The sequence below is a fragment of the Macaca mulatta genome, chromosome 6 (assembly GCF_049350105.2).
Source record: "Macaca mulatta isolate MMU2019108-1 chromosome 6, T2T-MMU8v2.0, whole genome shotgun sequence".
Lineage (NCBI taxonomy): Eukaryota > Metazoa > Chordata > Mammalia > Primates > Cercopithecidae > Macaca > Macaca mulatta.
This window is the reverse complement of record NC_133411.1, coordinates 158,496,015-158,516,351: the sequence shown is the minus strand read 5'-3', so window position 1 is coordinate 158,516,351 and position 20,337 is coordinate 158,496,015. Positions and strand designations below refer to the sequence as shown.

General features: G+C 44.0%; 1 protein-coding gene across 7 annotated transcripts in view; it reads left to right on the top strand.

Moving 5' to 3' along the window:
* Window positions 1-766: 766 nt before the first annotated feature.
* The window catches only part of CSNK1A1 (casein kinase 1 alpha 1), a 58,141-nt gene continuing 38,570 nt past the window's right edge, over window positions 767-20,337 (top strand). For 6 of the 7 annotated variants that reach the window (XM_015141179.3, XM_015141177.3, XM_015141176.3 and 3 more), the window contains exons 1-2: window positions 779-1,376; window positions 2,047-2,153. In XM_015141179.3, the coding sequence (XP_014996665.1) occupies window positions 1,254-1,376; window positions 2,047-2,153 (230 nt within the window). In that variant the 5' untranslated portion in view covers window positions 779-1,253. 7 annotated transcript variants of the gene reach the window in all.

Below are 20,337 nucleotides of genomic sequence, written 5' to 3'. Positions count from 1 at the left end.
TCTTTGTTGTTGTTTTGGTGGGGTTGGGGGGCATAACAGTTTTTTCACTCTTGTTAAATTAATTTTCTGTTGATTCCATCTATCCCTAATCTTCACTATGAACAAGATACTGGGTTTTCTTCTGAAGATCAAAAGTGGTAGTGAGGCAATAATGCAAAGACGTAGGACGGCAGGGGGATTCCGGCTTCTTTCTTTTTTCCCCTCCTGTGGAAAGAGGGTCTATAACACTCCGTAGTAGAGAAGAAAATTCTAATTATGAAGGGTAATTAGCTAGGTTTTGCTATAACCGAGAGCCCTGAACGATTCCTCAACGCGGGCTGCTTTTCTCTTCCTCTCCACCAGAGGCGATAGCCTCTTTCCAAACAGAAACTGGGTTGGAATAGGCCGGTCCTGGGGAGCGGCCAGAAGAAAGATCAAAGGTTAAAAACCGCCTCAAAGAGCAAAGGTCAATACCCAACTCCTAAGGAGGCCTGACACGAAACATGAAGGTGACTCCTCCCAACATCGAGGCCTGGGGCCACTCAGCCTTCCAGAGACCCTGCGGGTCCGAGGCGAGTAACAGGTAACACCAGCTGAGCCGCCGCCGACCGGAAGTGGAAGAAAGCCCGGGGCGGGGTGAGGCAGGCCGCGGCACGCCTGCGCAGTCAGCAGGAGTTGCAGCGCTCATGCGCTACTGGGCGGTGACAGGGTGACGCTCGGAGCGTGGGCCGCGACTCTCACGGATCCGGTTCCGCCCTCTCGCTGCCGATCCTTCGGAGCGAGCGCCCCAGATCCCTTTCCCAGAGTGCTCTGCGCCGTGAAGAAGCGGCTCCCGGGGACTGGGGGCATTTTGTGTTGGCTGGAGCTGGAGTAACAAGATGGCGGCGTCGGCGGAGTGACAGGGGTCCCTCAGGGCCGGAGCCGGCGGCAGTGGTGGTAGCTGTATCGCCGCCCTAGCTCACCGCGCCCCTTTTCCAGCCCGCGACGTCGCCGCGCAAGCGAGGCAGCGGCGGCCGCCGAGAAACAAGTGGCCCAGCCTGGTAACCGCGAGAAGCCCTTCACAAACTGCGGCCTGGCAAAAAGAAACCTGACCGAGCGGCGGTGATCAGGTTCCGCTCGGCTGATTCTGGGCCCCGAACGCCGGTAAAGGCCTCCGTGTTCTGTTTCCTGCCGCCTTCCTCCGTAGCCTTGCCCAGTGTAGGAGCCCCAGAGGCCTCCGTCGTCTTCCCAGAGGTGTCGGGGCTTGGCCCCAGACTCCATCTTCGTCTCTCAGGATGGCGAGTAGCAGCGGCTCTAAGGCCGAATTCATTGTCGGAGGGAAATATAAACTGGTACGGAAGATCGGGTCTGGCTCCTTCGGGGACATCTATCTGGCGATCAACATCACCAACGGCGAGGTAATCACCTGGGGTGGGGTTCACGATAACGCTGCGCTTTTCCTCATTCCCCCCACCACCACCGCGCACCCCCAAAGTGCTCGGGCCTTTCCTCACCGCACGCACTCGCCAGGGAGTCCAGGGAGCTAGTTTTCCTGGCTTGCGATCCTCGCCCGCTCTCTCCCTAAAAGGGTCAAGAACCCGATAGAAAGGTTGGGGGAACTAGTTTCCCAGCTTGTTAAACACGTCCCATAAATGTCCCTTCGTCGAGCTGTTTTTTTTTTAACCGACTTTTAAGGTGGAAACGGCAAAATCCTCTTTCTGTGATTCCCATGCTTTGCTTTGCTTTTCTTTTATTTAATTTTTAATCCTACTGGGCCTCTTGTTCCAATTAGAACAGTTTCCGATTGCCTAGTTCCTTAAAAACCTCTCACTACGTTCAGAGGTTGCTTCTTTTTTCTGGATGAATCATTTTCCTGCACTTTAGAGGACGTACGATTTCGTCACTACCCCCTGAAGAGGCCTTTGAGGCTGGTTGCCTCGTTTTATAATTACAGAGAGCTTTCTCTTTCCAGCTTTTCACTTCTTCCTTGTAGTCGCGACTTGGAGTTTTGCTAATGTCTCTCTCCTTTCCTAAATGACACTGAATCCGTAGGGATGTTGATGCCATCATCCCCTCTTTCCCCTGCAGGAAGTGGCAGTGAAGCTAGAATCTCAGAAGGCCAGGCATCCCCAGTTGCTGTACGAGAGCAAGCTCTATAAGATTCTTCAAGGTGGGGTTGGCATCCCCCACATACGGTAAGAACCCCGTGCATGTAGGCGATCCGCTGAGGGAAGCACGGAATGGGGAAGTGGGTAGAGGCAGGTAATGAGACCAGCTGAATCCGGGTCTTGTTTTAGTTACCTGGGTTCCTTGTAGCTGGTGCCTTCCTGTAAGTCATCGCAATCACTGAGTAAATTTCAATTTGCCAACTTATTTCATTGTATTACACTGCTCCATTTCGCTTCCGTCATTCTCTTCCCGAGGCTTTCGTTTGCAGTTAGGCGTGCGGGTCATCTTTGATCCCTACGCGGAAGGGTTGGCTGCTGCCTTTTTTACGGCGGCACGTCTGATGTTCTTAGGTTTGTCCAGTGAAGTGGATTTGAAGGTGCTGAAGCGACCCGGCAGTGTCAGTTCGAGTTGCTATTGGAGCTGGCTTGGGAAATGGCTGCTCTTTTGTTGTGTTTTTGTTCCAACATGTCTTCCTCCTCCGCTTAGAAAATGGCGGAACGACGTGACTCAACCCCATATTCCTGCCCTTTTCTCAGCTTGGGTTCACAAATTATGCTTCCTTGATTCCTCCTTTAGCAGCCCCGAGTGGATTAAACCTTTGAAAAGCCAAGAATAAAGCTGCAGGAGGCGGTGTGGGGGTTCGAGGAAGGAGATGGCATAGTGACAATGTTTGTGATCTCTGCAGCAGATGTGACATGAAATTGTTGAATTATACTATGTAAAATCCTTTGTGGTTCTTTTAAAAGTGTTAATTACGCTTTCCTTTCGTGAATGGTCATATTTGGCACATTTCAGTCGGGACTAAATTTGTATAGGTAATGGCAAAGGCAGTTTGAGCAGCACCAACTATGTTAAAATTTACTCAAATCAATTGTATTAAAAGAAATCTTAATCACTTAGCCACACTTTGATAAGTAATTTTAACCTGTTGAGTTTGGCAGTAAATCTTAATATCAGAGAAATTGCGGCCTTTGTTGGTGTGGAATATTGGTGAGTGCAAATTGCAGTAACGAGGATAAAAGATGACGAGATAGAAAGACATTGTTCTGTCAAATGGTTAACTTTACTTTGGAGGGTTTTAGAGTAATGTTTTAACTTTTGGGATTAAAGAGCCTCTTCATGGAATGGAGACTAAAATATAGTTTAAAACCAAGCTATTTTTCAGCAACAATCTAAAATACCTTTTGCAAAAATATTCAGAATAGGTGAGAATGGTGTTTACTGTTTGCTGGAGACTCTTTTTTTTTTTTTTGAGACTGAGTTTTCGCTCTTGTCGATCAGGCTGGAGTGCAGTGAATGGCACGATCTTGGCTCACTGCAACCTCTGCCTCCTGGGTTCAAGCGATTCTAGTGCCTCAGCCTCCTGAGTAGCTGGGATTACAGGCGCCCGCCACCACACCCAGCTAATTTTTGTATTTTAGTTTCACCATGTTGGCCAGGCTGTACTCGAACCCCTGACCTCAGGTGATCCACCTGCCTCGGCCTCCCAAAGTGCTGGGATTACAGGCATGAGCAACCGTGCCCAGGTTTTTTTCTTTTGAAACGAAGTCTTACTCTGTTGCCCAGGCTGGAGTGCAGTGGTGCAACCTTGGCTAACTGCAGCCTCTGCCTCCCAGGTTCAAGTGATCCTCCTGCTTCAGCCTCCCAAGTAGCTGGAATTACAGGCTTGCACTACTATGCCAGGTTAATTTTTGATTTTTAGTAGAGACAAGGTTTTGCCATGTTGGCCATGCTGGTCTCCAGCTCCAGACTTCAGTTGATCCACCTCCCTCGGCCTCCCAAAGTGCTGGGATTATAGGCGTGAGCCACCAGGCCCGGCCTGTAGCCCCTTTTTCTATTCCAGTTTGTATTTTTCGTATCTTGAATTAAGGACTGGGTTGCATAGTCTTTACATGGAAACAACCCAAATAAAACTGTCCTTAAAAAAAGTTCCAGCCGGCGCGGTGGCTCAAGCCTGTAATCCCAGCACTTTGGGAGGCCGAGACGGGCGGATCACGAGGTCAGGAGATCGAGACCATCCTGGCTAACACGGTGAAACCCCGTCTCTACTAAAAAATACAAAAAACTAGCCGGGTGAGTTGGCGGGCGCCTGTAGTCCCAGCTACTCGGGAGGCTGAGGCGGGAGAATGGTGTAAACCCGGGAGGCGGAGCTTGCAGTGAGCTGAGATCCGGCCACTGCACTCCAGCCCGGGCGACAGAGCGAGACTCCGTCTCAAAAAAAAAAAAAAAAATTTTCAACCGGGCGTGGTGGCTCATGCCTGTAATCCAAGCATTTTAGGAGGCCAAGGCAGCAGGCGGGTCACTTGAAGTCAGGAGTTCGACACCAGCCTGGCCAACATGGTGAAACCCTGTCTCTACTAAAAATACAAAAATTAGCTGGGCATGGTGGCGCGTGCCTGTAATCCCAGCTACTCGGGAGGCTGAAGCAGGAGAATAGCTTGAACCTGGGAGTTGGAGGTTGCCGTGAGTCGAGATGGCGCCACCGCACTCCAGCCTGGCGACAAAGCGAGACTCCATCAAAAAAACACACATACACAAAAAAAGAAACAAAGTTCCAATGCTGATTTATAGTTTTAATGGAGAATTGAATGATAAAATGTGCTATTGGTTGTAAATGAGCAAGTAAATCTTTTGGAAGAAAATTTCAAATTTCTTTTATGAGGTGAATATTAATATGAAATCTGAGATGATATAGATTTGAGGTTTTAAAATCATTCTTGCCTTTAAAAAAAAACCTACTATGTGGGAAAATAAGGCCCCTCACTCCTGATTTGCTTTCCATCACTATAGTTTTTCCTAGAATTTCATATAAATGGAATCATACAAAATGAGGTCATTTGTGTCTGGCACTTTTCACTTAACATAATGTTTTTGAGATTCATCTATGTTGGGAGATTTTATAAATTTCACAAATCAGGTTAAATTTAATGTATTTGAAATCATTAAAAAGCATTAAGCATTGTCATTTTCAGTGCTAAACCGAAGTACAGTACATGTCCTTTTATCTGGTAGCTTTTATTTAAGACCTGATACAGACCCATAAGGGCAATGAGTAATGTACTGAATAAGCACATGAATAAATTAACTTCTGAGCAGAATTATAGTAATAGGTGCCTATTATAAGGTGGTGAGTGCAGAGAGAGTTATGGTAGTTTTAAGCTGTCTGTGGGTGGGGCTAAACAGATTAACCTCGCTTTCAAGTTAAGGCTTCCTGAGAGAGGAGATGGGATTTCAGGATCTGGCTCTAAGGAAGAAAGCTTGGTGAACTGGTTTGGTAAGGCATCCAAGAATAGAGAGTGTGGCTTCTGGGTGTAGTCTCTAAGGCAGAACACAGTAATTGGATGAAAGTGTGGAAAGGGTAAATTTGCTTTAGGAGTGGTAGGGTCAGGTATATGGAAACAAAAGTGGTTTATTGGTTTTAAAGTGAAATGTAAAAAAAAAAAAAAGAAAAAAAAAAGAAAAACTGTTTCCATTGAAGCGAAAAGGATAAAGATTTACGTAAACGTTCTTTATTTGGATAGCAACATCTTTCCATCCCCTTCAGTTTGTTCCCCACTATTTCTGTATCACCTATGCATGGTACATATTTAATAAATATTTACTTGGTAAGTATTGAATTAAGTTGACTATTTAGTGTTAGCTAGATAAAAGTTATGTGTTATCTATTGTTTTAGAAGTGTTGTCACTAATTTTAAAAAGTTAGATTTTGCTGCCTTTATCCTTCATATACAAATTTGTTCAATCACTTCCCTATGTTTTGTGTTACAAAACTCCGTGTAGGATTTGCTTTTTTTTTTTGACGTGGAGTCTCACTCTGTCACCACGCTGGAGTGCAGTGGTACAATCTTGGCTCACTGCAACCTCCACCTCCTGGGTTCAAGTGATTCTCCTGCCTCAGCCTCCTGAGTAGCTGGGACTACAGGCACATGCCACCACGCCCAGCTAATTTTTGTATTTTTAATAGAGACGGGGCTTTACCATGTTGGCCAGGATGGTCTCTATCTCTTGACCTCGTGATCTGCTCGCCTCGGCCTCCCAAAGTCCTGGGATTACAGGCATGAGCCACCGCACCCAGCCAGAATTTGCTTTAAAGATACTTTGGTATATCTTGCAACAGAGACTGAAAATTACCTGGCCTGCATAGATGACCTGCTTAATCAGGTCCTTCCTGTGTAATTTGAGAGACCTGTTGTTAAGAAGCATAGCATCCAGAGTGAAGAGCAAGGATAAACTGGGCGCTGTGGCTCACGCCTGTAATCCTAGCACTTTGGGAGGCCGAGGTGGGCAGATTGCCTGAGCTCAGGAGTTCGAGACCAGCCTGGGCAGTAGAGACAGGTGAAACCCTGCCTCTACTAAAATACAAAAAAAAAAAAAAAGTTAGCCTGGTGTGGCGGCGTGCGCCTGTAGTGCCAGCTACTCAGGAGGCTGAGGCAGGAGAATTGCTTGAACATGGGAGGTGGAGGTTGCAGTGAGCCAAGATCGTACCACTGCACTCCAGCCTGGGCTACAGAATGAGACTCCGTATCAAAAAAAAAAAAAAGAAAAAAGAAAAAAAAAGCAAGGGTGAGAGAATGGTATCCATTTTCTTGATATTTTAAGAAAAGAAGCTTCCGGTTCTAGGCGCTTTGGGAGCCACAGCTTAAGGTACAGACATGGCCAAGTCGAAGAACCACACCACACACAAGCAGTCCGAAAAATGGCACAGAAATGGTGGACCCCAGGTTCCTGAGGAGCATGCACTTTGCCAAGAAGCACAAGAAGGGCCTGAATAAGATGCAGGCCAACAATGCCAAGGCCATGAGTGCATGTGCTGAGGCTAGCAAGACCCTCGTAAAGCCCAAGGAGGTTAAGCCCAAGATCCCAAAGGGTGTCAGCTGCAAACTCAATTGACTTGCCTACATTGCCCACCCAAGCTTGGGAAGCATGCTTGTGTCCTCATTGCCAAGGGGCTCAGGCTGTGCCAGCCAAGGCCAAGAATCAACCAAGGCCCAGGCTGCAGCTCCAGCTTCAGTTCCAGCTCAGGCTCCCAAAGGCACCCAGGCCTCTACAAAGGCTTCAGAGTAGGTATCTCTGTCTGCCAATGTGAGGACAGAAGGACTGGTGCGAGCCCTGGGCTGCCGTCTTCATGGGAGTGGGGGCCTCCTGTGCTATTTGTACAAATAAACCTGAGGCAGGAAAAAAAAAAAAAAGAAAATCCTTGGACCTTGTGAGTTAATATGTGAGAGCTCACTTAAAATTACAGTTGACTCTTGAACAATGCTAGGGTTAGGGGCACTGAACCCCAACCCACTCCTACTATGCCCCGCAGTCAGGAATCCAAGTATAACTTTTTTTTTTTTTTTTGAGATGGAATCTTGCTCTGTCCCCAGGCTGGAGTGCAATGGTGTGATCTTGGCTCACTGCAACCTCTGCCTTCCAGGTTCATGGGATTACAGGCGCGCCGCCACACTCAGCTAAGTTTTGTATTCTTAGTGAAGACGGGGTTTCACTGTGATGGCCAGGCTAGTCTCAAACTCCTGACCTCAGATGATCCAACCACCTTGGCCTGCCAAAGTGCTGGGATTACAGGCGTGGACCACTTTTGACTCCCCAAAAACTTAACTACTAGTAGACTACTGTTCACTGGTAGCTTTACCAATAACATGAATGGTCAATAACTATATATATATGTATAAAGCTCTTCACCCTCATCATCCTCACTTTGGGCTGAGGAGGAAGAAGAGGGGTTGATCTTGTTTGGGTAGCAGAGGCAGAAAAAAACCTGTGTATAAGTGGACCTGTGCATTTCAAGTCCCTTTTGTTCAAGGGTCAGCTGTATTGAGTTTCTGTTAAAACCTTTTTTTGTGTGTTCCATTCTCAAATGAATTAATAAGTTCTCCAAATGAACAATTTTAAAAATTTATTATTATTTTTATATAGATGGGCTCTTGCTATATTGCCCAGGCTGATCTTGTACTCCTGAGCTCAAGTGCTCCTCCTGCCTCGGCCCCCCAAAGCGCTGGGATTATAGGCATCAGCAACTGTGCAGCAACCCAAGAAACAATTATGACATACCGAAAAATTCTTATCTAGATAGGTTTTGGAGGTTTGAGCTGTAGATCTGCCATGTAGTATTGACTGGGTGATCTACAGTCAGTCAGTTCCTTAATCTGTGTGAGCCCATCTGTTTCCTCATTTAGAAAATAAAAAAAGGATTGTTCTAAATGAAAAGGAGAGTGCTGAACAGAAAGATTTAGGGCTTCTTTTGCCAGCTAAATACTCATTTCCATTTGCCTTTGCATACTGAGCTTTTGGGTGGGGTTTTGTTTGAACAAGGGTTCCCTACTTAAAAGTGTCACTGGCCTCATTGATCCTAAGGCCTTTTAGTCCTGGAATTTTAAGACCTATTTTCAAAGGATAGTAGCTAGAAAGAAAGCATTCCAGCAGTTTGATATTGTGTCTACTACTGCCTTCCTTTCTTGTTTTTCCTATTTTTCTTTCATCTTTTATTATTTTTATTTTTAGCGGCAGGTTCTTGCGCTGTCACCCAGGCAGAGTGCAGTGGCTATTCAGAAGCATGATAATAGCACACTACAGCCTCAAACTCCTGGACTCAAATGATCCTCCTGCCCCTCAGCCTCCTGAGTAGCTGGGACTGCAGATGAATGCCACCTCTCCCAGCTGCCTGGTGTTTTTTAATCACTATTTTTGCCCTCTGTGTCTGAAGGTCAAATGTTTTAGAACGTATTTATAAAGCACTAGTTAATCCTTACTCTTCACTTTTAAAAGCAGCTTAATCTTATCTTTGGCACTGAGCATATATCCTGTGAATAACATAATGGCTGTTACCAGAGAACAGATGATGCTGCTTTGCGTATGTCTTCATTAAGATATATTACAGTATTCATGCTTAGCTTGGACTTTAAAAAAAAACCAGGAAAACATACATCACAGATCATGAGAAATGTGCTTTTTAACTCGAAGGAAAACTGAATTCATGGAGCTGCTTTATACTGGCTTATGAGATAATGTAATAATGCTAGGTAGCATTTTAAGCTAGACAAAATGTTAGAGATGTATATAGCCCTATTCCTACTAATACAAATTAGACTGTTGAATCTCAGGGGAGTTACTAGAGTGTCCTGACTTCCAGTTCTCCTGAGAATCATTATCGCCTTTATGTCAAGCCCAAATCATGCCTGTTCACACCCTCCATATCGTTCCATTTGATGCTGGAGAGCCATCCTGTACTTCTTCACTTGTTGGCATTTTGCCTCATAGAGAAGCTGAAGAGCTCTTATGTAAATATAAGTAACCTATTTGTATTTAATTAGATGCTTATGATTCAGGGTGTTCTTATTCTCCCTTTTGAATCTGTGGATTGCAGGATAAAAACTTGTTAGAAATTACTAATTTGTGGCCAGGCGCGGTTGTTCCCACCTGTAATCCCAGCACTTTGGGAGGCTGAGACAGGCGGATCACCTGAGGTCAGGAGTTCGAAACCAGGCTGGCCCACATGGTGAAACCCTATCTCTACTGAAATATAAAAATTAGCCAAGCATGGTGGTGTGCTCCTGTAGTCCCGGCTACTCGGGAGGCTGAGTCAGGAGAATTGCTTGAGCCCGGGAGGCAGAGGTTGCAGTGAGCTGAGATCACGCCACTGCACTCCAGCCTGGGTGACAGAGCAAGACTCTGTCTCAAAAAAAAAAAAAAAATGTGTGTGTGTATATATATATATATTTGTATCTCATTTTGGAATAAATACTGGAACCCATGTAAAGTATGTGGGTTGTCCTTGGCTTTAGTCAGTGGTCCCCAGCCTTTTTGGCACCAGGGACAGGTTTTGTGGAAGACAGTTTTTCCACAGACCAGAGCTAGTGGGGGGTGGGGTGGGGGTGGGAATGATTTTGAGATGATTCAAGTGCATTACATTTATTGTGCACTTGATTTCTGTTATTATTATATTGTAACATATAATGAAATAATTATACAACTCACCTTAATGTAGAATCAATGGAAGCCCTGGGCTTGCTTTCCTGCAACTAAATGGTTCCGTCTGGGAGTCATGGGAGACAGTAACAGATCATCAGGCATTAGATTCTCATAAGGAATGCACAACCTAGATCCCTGCAGTTCACAGCAGGGTTTGCGCTCCTATGAGAATCGAATTCTGCTGTTGATCTGACAGGAGGCTGAGCTCAGGCGGTAATGCCAGCACTGGGGAGTGGCTGTAAATACAGATGAAGCTTCACTTTGCTTCTATACTGGATACCGGTCAGTGGCCCAGGGATCAAGGACCCTTGGCTTTAGTCGTTTCTGGAGCTAGATCTTTTTTTTTTTTGAGACGGAGGCTCACTCCGTTGCCCAGACTGGAGTGCAATGGTGTAATCTTGGCTTACTGCAACCTCCACTTCCCGGGTTCAGGTGATTCTTCTGCCTCAGCCTCCTGAGTAGCTAGGACTACAGGCATATACCACCATGCCTGGCTAATTTTTTTGTATTTTTAGTAGAGATGAGGTTTCACTGTATTGGCCAGGCTGGTCTCGAACTCCTGACCTCAAGTGATCCACCTGCCTCAGCCTCCCAAAGTGCTGGGATTACAGGTGTGAGCCACCGCACCTGACTGGATCATTTTGTTTTAAAGTATATTTAAGCTGTACCTAAAATATCATTAAATCTTGGTTTTCTCATGATCTGTCACTGTTTACCAGGAATTTTTGCTGTCAAGAATTCTGTAAAGTGAAAAGTTAGAATTTGGAACAAATGTTACAAAGTTAGTCCTTGAGTTTAACATAAGTTTTTCTGAGCTTATCTGAGTGTCTTCATAACTTTCATCATTTAACTTGGTGTTCAGTGTATGAACACAAGTAAAATGATGCTTTATTTTGTTACTGTTTTTGCTTCCATTTTCAATCTCAGGTGGCCTTAAAATTTTGGTTGACTGGCCAGGTGTGGTAGCTCATGCCACACCTGTAATCCCAGCACTTTGGGAGGCCAAGGCGGGCGGATCACTTTAAGTCAGGAGTTCGACACCAGTCTGGCCAACATGGTGAAATCCCGTCTCTACTAAAAATACAAAAATTAGCTGGCCATGGTGGCGGGTGCCTGTAATCCCAGCTACTTGGGAGGCTGAGGCAGAAGAACCGCTTGATCCCAGGAGATGGAGGTTGCAGTGAGCCAAGATCATGCCACCGCACTCTGGCCTGGGTGACAGATGGAGACTCCATCTCAAAAAAAAAAAAAAGAAGAAGAAGAAAGAAAATCGGTTGACCAGTACTAACATAGCATAAACTAATGTATGTTTTAGTGGGATTTTTATTTTTTGAGGTGGAGTCTTGCTCTGTTGCCCAGGCTGGAGTGCAGTGGCGCAATCTCGGCTCACTGCAAACTCTGCCTCCCGGGTTCCAGTGATTCTCCTGGCTCAGCCTCTGGAGTAGCTGGGACTACATGTAGGTGCCCGCCATAGCCGGCTAATTTTTTCGTATTTTTGTAGAAACGGGGTTTCACCATATTGGCCAGGCTGGTCTTGAACTCCTGACTTTGTGATCCGCCCACCTTGACCTATCAAAGTGCTGGGATTGGCAGACGTGAGCCACCATACCCTGCCGGATCAGTTTTGACAAATGCATATGTTGGTATAAACTACATCCTTATTGAGATAAGGACTATTTGATTTTTTCTTTGTATGCACACACTGCCCGTCCTTGGTAAGTTCTATTCTGTGACAGTGTTAGTTTTATTTTATTTACTTATTTTTTTAAGTCTGTCTTTTGGATTATAGCCAAGCATTATTTTTCTCTCCAGTCCCCAGTTAAGCATTATTTTGATGTTGGTTTTACTATAGATTAATAGTCTGTTTATCACCATCAGGTACATTATAGGATTTATCTGACAAAATTATCAGATGGTGGTTGTGTTGCAGGTGATGGTAGTGAGTATGGTATTCAGTGATCATTGATATCTTTACCTTGCTCTCCTTCGAAGAACTAGAATACTGCCTTTTTCTTGTCAGTGTGAGCAGTGGGGCATGTTACAGCCTTTTAATGGGGATTTTGGAAGTGCTGTACAAAAAGGTTTAGCTGAAGAGAGTACATTTCGATCCTCAACATAAAGGGAAATGGAAAGAGCATTGTATTATGAGTCAGGGTTCTGCCTGTGATGCCGTCTAGCTTTGAACCTATTAATAGAATGAATTATATAATTTGTAAAGTCAGGTTTTACTTATAAAAGGGTTTTCGAAAGCCCAACAAGGCCTTAAGAGTTTTTTAATGCATAACATAAATTGATGGAATCAGTAGGACAGAAGATGCCTCTTGTTCTCTGATATAATGATTTGTTCTAACTTTAAGGTATAATTGCCTTTTAGTTATTCGTAATGTTGATAAGTACTTTTGAAATAAGGGAATAATTGGTTGAATTCAGTGTGGCTAAACATTCTTTTTTCCCTCTGCATGCAACAAAAAGAGTCCCAATATTATCCAGGCATTGCATATGGTCTCATTTAATCATTACACCAATGTTGTAAGTTGGTGTTTCATATAAAGTATGTGAGTCAAAGTGGTTAATTTGCCTGAAGTCACGCAGCTAATGTGTGATTTGTACAGGTCCTGCTGCATCTTTCCACTCTACCAGTGGTTCTCAAATTTTGCTACAAATGGAATCAAATGGCAAACTTAAAAAAAAAAAAAAAGACACCAAAAGACACCTAATCCCTAACCACAAGTATTTTGATTTAATTAAATTGGGATATGATGTAGGTGTCATGATTTTTAAAAACTCCCCAGGTGATTCTGATATGTAACAATAGTTATTAATCCCCAAAATATAATAATAACAATAATTTTTACTTTGCTACTCACCTCCATCAACCCCCATCTTTTCCTAGAACTACAACCTAATAAGGCTATACTCTTTTCTCTCTCTCTCTTTTTTTTTTAAAGAGTTGGGTTCTTGCTAGGCCACCTACGCCTGGAGTACAGTGGCTCAATCATAGCTTACTGCAGCCTTGAACTCCTGGGCTCCAGTGATCACCCTATCTCAGCCTTCTCCAGTGATCATCCTATCTCAGCCTTCTAAGTAACTGAGACTACAGGCATACACCACCATACTTGGCTAATTTTTATTTTTATTTTTTAGAAATAGAGTCTCCTTGTGTTGCCCAGGCTGTAAGGCTGTGTTCTTAATTTATATACTTCCTCCTGTAATTAGGAGGTTAATTCAGGAAATCCTGTAATAGGCATCATGATACTGGAAAGTACACTATAATTCCATGTAATCAAATGCTTTGATTTCTGGAAAGTATCTAAAATCGATGTGTGAAACCATTTACCTCTTCACATGTTTCAGATGCATTCCTACAAGAATACATTCTAGAAACTCCTTGAGGGAGAGAACTGTCTTACTCGTAGAGGTATCTTGTGTTTCTTATTGTGCTGGGTACAATAATGAAATTCTATTTTTATTATATAGCTATATACATTTAATTTTTTTTTTTTTTTTTTTTTTGAGACGGAGTTTTGCTCTTGTCCAGGCTGGAGTGCAATGGCGCAGTCTCGGCTCATTGCAACATCTGCCTCGTGGGTTCAAGTGATTCTCCTGCCTCAGCCTCCTGAGTAGCTGGGATTACGGGCATGCGCCACCACACCCGGCTAATTTTGTATTTTTAGTTGAGATGGGGTTTCTCCATGTTGGCCAGGCTGGTCTCCAACTCTTGGTCTCAAGTGATCCAGCTGCTTTGGCCTCCCAAAGTGCTAGGAGTACAGGTGTGAGCCACTGTGCCCAGCCATTCACTGTTTATTTAGGTTGAGTTTGGTTTTGTGTTTGGCTGTTTGCCTTTGATTGAATTATTACCACCAATCTCTACTTACAGAAATCCTAGTGTTCCCATTTTTGAACCTCCATAATATTATTTTTTATTTCTGTTAGAGAAGGGAGTGTTGTTAGCTTCTACTCTTCATATGAGAGCTCTGATAGTTTGAGACTATCTTGGTGAATTTAACATACAACACCTTGTACGGTACCTTGTAGAGAACAAGCATTTCTTTCATTCAGTTGACATTCACATGAGCGTACCTACCCTGTGCCAGACACAGTGTAAGAAACTGGGCAGCCGGGTGCGGTGGCTCACGCCTGTAACCCCAGCACTTTGGGAGGCCAAGGTGGGCGGATCACCTGAGGTGGGGAGTTCAAGACCAGCCTGACCAACGTGGAGAAACTCCATCTCTACTAAAAATACAAAATTAGCCGAGTGTGGTGGCATGTGCCTGTGTAATCCCAGCTACTAGGGAGGCTGAGGCAGGAGAATTGCCCGAACCTGGGAGGCAGAGGTTGCGGTGAGCCGGGATTACGCCATTGCACTCCAGCCTGGGCATTAAGAGTGAAACTCCATCTCAAAAAAACAAAAACAAACAAACAAAAAAAATACTGAGCATAATTCATTGAACAGACAATGATTTTGTGAGGCTTGCATTCTTTTTGAGCATCTGCTCTGAGCCTGGCATATAATTATGAATTTGTCTCCTCCTGAAAAGTAGGAGGAAAGATGTCTAAATCTCAAACTATGTGAGGACATGAATGTTTACTTAAAAGGATAGCATATTGAGATGAGCCTCAAACAGTACTCTGAAACATTTAGAGATTGCCTTGGTTAGTTGCAACAGTAGGACCCTTAAGACTCTATTCGTGTGAATCCTGATAAGTCTGCATTTTTCAAACCTCAGCTGTGTATAAATAATTACCACCTACAGAGTTTGTAAAAAATGCAGGTTACACTGCACTACCAACAGATTTTTGTTTGACCAATTCTGGAGTGGAGACCAAGAGTTGTTTTTTTGTTTTCTTTGTTTTTTGTTTGTTTTTATTTTTGTTTTTATATAATTACCACGAGGAATTTCTACTAAAGACCAGAGAACCACACTGAGAAATTCTGTGCTGAGATTTGTGGCACTTCATTGTATCAAGCTGTTGAGGGTAGTTAGTGAATTTTGCTGAGTGCTGTGGCTGTTGTAGGAAATGGTATTGTCTTGGTTGTTGGCATTTTATCATTGTTGGCCAACTGTTTTTTGTTTGTTTTTCCCTAGAGACGGAGTCTCGCTCTGTTCCTCAGGCTTGGAGTGCAGTGGCGCAATTTCGTCTCACTGCAGCCTCTGCCTCCTGGGTTCAAGTGATTCTCCTGCCTCAGCTCCCTGAGTAGCTGGAATTACAGGTGCCCACCACTGCACCCGGCTAGTTTTTGTACTTTGAATAGAGATGGGGTTTCACCATGTTGGCCAGGCTGGTCTCAAACTCCTGACCTCAAGTGATCCACCTGACTCAGCCTCCCAAAGTGCTGAGATTACAGGCGTGAGCCACTGTGCCTGGCCAGGCAACTGCTTTTTGTAGTAAGAATAATAATCCCTTCTTCTCCATTTTCATTTTCCCCTTTGCTGTGTGTTATGTTTCCAGCCCAGACCTTGTGTTGTTTCTTTTGTATTTGCTACTTAAAACAAACATTATATCAAACTTCGGAATTTTATTGTTTTCTTTTTGTATTCATTTTCTCCACTAATGTAGATAATTTACTTTTGCCTTTTTGTATAGTTTTCATCTACAGTTTCTTATCTAGAATACTTAGCTCTATCCGTTTAAAGAGGATTTGCTAAGCAAATTAATGAAAAGTAGGGGGAAGTGTTCCCTTCATCCAGTTATTTGTTCTCTTAGTATCTTCATACAGAAAACACTATCTGTAATACAAGTGCTAACTTACAGTGCAAAAATTACCCTAAAGAAAACCATTTGAGGCTGGGCACGGTGGCTCACTACTGTAATCCCAGCACTTTGGGAGGCTGAGGCAGGCGGATCACCTGAGGTTGGTTGTTGGAGACCAGTCTGACCAACATGGAGAAACCCCATATCTACGAAAAATACAAAATCAATCGGGTGTGGTGGCGCATGCCTGTAATACCAGCTACTTGGCAGGAGAATCACTTGAACCCAGGAGGCAGAGGTTGTGGTGAGCCGAGATCATGCCGTTGTATTCCAGCCTGGGCAATGAGAGCAAAACTCCGTCTCAAAAAAAAAAAAACCATTTGGTGGCTTATCCCTGTAATCTCAGCACTTTGGGAGGCTGAGGCAGGTGGATCACTTGAGGTCAGGAGTTTGAGACCAGCCCGCCCAACATGGCAAAACCCTGTCTCTACTCAAAATACACAGAAAAATTCTGAGTGTGGCAGCATATGCTGTAATCCCAGCTACTCAGGAGGCTGAGGCGGGAGAATCACCTGAACCTCGGAGGCAGAGGTTGCAGTGAGCCGAGATTATGCCAGTACACTCCAGTCTGGGCAACAGAGTTACACTCCATTTCAAAACAAAAACAAAGAAAGAAAAAGAAAGCCATTTGGTCTCTTAATGGTGTATTAGGGAATATTTTGTAGGAGTATGTTTGATTTCTTTTTTTTTCTGAAACTTTTTAATGTACATGTTACCCCTTTTTGAGGAGTGGAGGTAAGTCACTTGAGCCTTAAGAGTTTGAGGTTTGAGGCCGGGCGCGGTGGCTCAAACCTGTAATCCCAGCACTTTGGGAGGCCGAGACGGGCGGATCACAAGGTCAGGAGATCGAGACCATCCTGGCTAACACGGCGAAACCCCGTCTCTACTAAAAACACAAAAAATTAGCCGGGCGAGGTGGCGGCGCCTGTGGTCCCAGCTACTCGGGAGGCTGAGGCAGGAGAATGGCGGGAACCCGGGAGGCGGAGCTTGCAGTGAGCTGAGGTCTGGCCACTGCACTCCAGCCTGGGCGACAGAGCGAGACTCCGTCTCAAAAAAAAAAAAAAAAAAAAAAAAAAAAAGAATTTGAGGTTTGAATTAGGGAGTTAGGAAGGGGTGCCAATTTTAATATTTTACAAGTATGGTGGATGGTAATGGCTTTGGACATGTTGAAATTAAGGTGAATGGCATATCCTGTATTTTACTCTTGTGTAGTTACGTTAGCAGCAAATACAGAACTGAGCCTAGGCCAGGGAATTGGGACTGGGTTAGATCTAAGCAAGATCAGCATATAAGTGATAGTGGAGAAAGTAAATTGAGAGGTGAGGACTCAGGAGAAGAAATTTGGAATTAATAAAGCAGGAGGAGAGTCAGGATAATGCGCTGTTGAAGTTAAAGAAAGTAAGTTTTTAGGAGGAGATAATTTGTATCCAAGAAGTAGGAAAGAAAGACTTAAAGCGTTTGGGATTTGGCTGTGTTAGAGCTCCGTACACAACAGGTGATCAGTAAAGTTACTTGTCTCAATGGTAGGGTCTGAGGATAATCTGAAGAGGGAGTAAGTATATAGAATTGAAAGGATAAGCAGAGGCCATATTTAGGAATTTTTTAATGTATGAAACTCTTGCTTTTTTTGTAGGTAAAGGGCTTTTTTTTTTGGGGGGGTGGGGGGAGGCATGGTCTCACTGTCACCCAGGCTGGAGTGCAGTGGCTAGCCTCAACCTCCTAGGCTCAAGTGATCGTCCTGCCTCAGCCTCCTGGGGACTACAGGCACATGCCACCACCCCTGGCTAATTTTTTGTTTTTTATAGAGAGACCGGGGTCTGTCTTTGTTGGCCTAGGCTAATCTCCAGGCACCTGAGCTCCAGTGATCCTCCCACTTTGACCTCCCAAAGTGTTGGGATTATATGTGTGAGCTATCGCATGGCTCCTTTAGTTTTTATAACAGAGAAATGACACAGTAAAACCGTAGAGGGGTAACTGGAACTAGGAGAATATTTAATAAGCTAATACAATAATACAGGCATCTTTCAAAATTTAGCCCCGGTGCTAACATTTCTAGGAAGCCACTTTCTTTTTTTTTTTTTTTTTGAGTCAAGAGTCTCGCTCTGTGGCCAGGCTGGAGTGCAGTGGCACCATCTCAGCTCACTGCAACCCCCACCTCCCGGGTTCAAGTAATTCTCCTGCCTCAGCCTCCAGAGAGTAGCTGGGACTACAGGCTCATGCCACCATGCCCAGCTAATTTTTGTATTTTTAGTAGAGACAGGATTTCACCATGTTGACCAGGATGGTCTCAATCTCTTGACCTTGTGATCTGCCTGCCTTGGCCTCCCAAAGTGCTGGGATTACAGGCCTGAGCCACCATGCCTGACCAGAAGCCTTCTTTTTTATCTTGTAAATAAATTGCTTCTTCCTGTATTTCGTATTTATGGTCACCTTTATATTGCACTTGTCATTTACCAGTTCTTCAACAGCTTTATTGATTATAATTTACCCACATAAAGGTTAACGTATTTAGGGTGTATAGTTTGTTTCTTAGTATATGTACAAAGTTGTACAACCATTACCATAATTCAAATTTAGAATATTTTCCTCATCCCAAAAAGAAATCTTGAATCCATTGTCGGTCACTCCATTTCCCGTCAGCCCTAGGCAACTACTAATCTACTTTTATATATTTGCCTATTAGAAAACTTTTGATCAAGCTTTTGTAATTTGTATTATGAAGACTATAAGTACATTTTCCACTTCCCGGTGAAAAAGTGTATTTTAACATTGGTACCTCCCTGGACCTTCCAGTTCTCCATATGCTGGCCCTCAATACCATTGCTATCAATGTTGGAGCAGTGATGACAATAACTGACAAAAGTTAGGTCATGGCCGGGCGCGGTGGCTCAAGCCTGTAATCCCAGCACTTTGGGAGGCCGAGACGGGCGGATCACGAGGTCAGGAGATCGAGACCATCCTGATTAACATGGTGAAACCCCGTCTCTACTAAAAAAAAAAATACAAAAAGCTAGCCGGGCGAGGTGGCGGACGCCTGTAGTCCCAGCTACCCGGGAGGCTGAGGCAGGAGAATGGCGTGAACCGGGGAGGCGGAGCTTGCAGTGAGCTGAGATCCGGCCACTGCACTCCAGCCTGGGTGACAGCGCGAGACTCCATCTCAAAAAAAAAAAAAGTTAGGTCATTTGTGATTTTTTTTTTTTTTTTTTTTTGCAACTACATCCTAGCTCAGTTATTTGTGATCTTTGAAATAACACTTTGGGTATTATGGGGAAAATAACTATGTTAATGGGAACCAAGAAAAAATGAGAGTAAGTTGCAAATATAAACCAGGTTTTCAAAAAATTACCTGAAGAAGAAAATAAGGTCATCTTACACACTGTACCAACCTAAGATGTCACTTAGTTTTTTGTGAGCACCAGACTTCAGCCTGATGCCAATCCTCCCCTTTACCCGGCACTCTTCCATCTATCCTTTAAGAATCAACCTTACTTCTTCAGAGAAACTTTCCCTGATGCCTCCCTTAAAAAAATAGATTGGATCCCCATAATTTGTGCCCCCACAATAGCACTCTTCTCTCCTTCATCATGGTATTTATCCCCTTTCCCCACTATAAGCCACGAAAGCAGCAATTATTTAGTTTTGTCTAGTTAGCTACTCTAAATATTGAATGGATAAATGAATAGTAGCTTTGATAGTGAACAGTGATAAAGTTTTTTGTCTTGTGTTTTTATAATTTTTGGAGTTAAGGAACATCTACATATCTTTGAAGGCAAAGGGCAAGGAACAAAGGTGGAGAATATGAAAATGTACCATAATTCAAGCATCTTAGGGGTAATGTTGTAAGCAAAGGATTAGTAGTAACAAGGCGGCAAGAAGAGAGAAAACAAATCTTAGTTGCCTACGTTACTGCTGAGCAAAACATACGTGATTTTCAAATATTAGATCTTATTCTACAGGCTATTTATCTCAAAAGTTGCTTTGGAACAGGGGCTCTTAACCTGGTTCATAACTATATCCACCCCCCATGAGATCTGTGTATTTAGACAGGTAAGGAAAATTACATTTTTATTTTCATGAGCCTCTCACTCAAATCTAGTATTTCTTTTTGATTTTAAGTGTAAGTAGGAAACCTCGTGAGTTTTAGCAGAACCTTTGACTTTGTCACCAATATAAATCACTGATTTTGGGGTGGGGGTGGATGGAGTTTTGCTCTTATCGCCCAGGCTGGAGTGCAATGGCATGATCTTGGCTCACTGCAACTCCCACCTCCCAGGTTCAAGTGATTCTCCTTAGCCTCCCAAGTAGCTGGGATCGTAGGCGCCCACTGCCATGCCTGGCTAATATTTACATTTTTAATAGAGATGGGGTTTCACCATGTCAGCCAGACTGGTCTCAAACTCCTGACCTCAGATGATCCGTCTGCCTCAGCCTCCGAAAGTGCTGCAATTACAGGTGTGAGCCACTGCACTGAGCCACTGCGCCCGG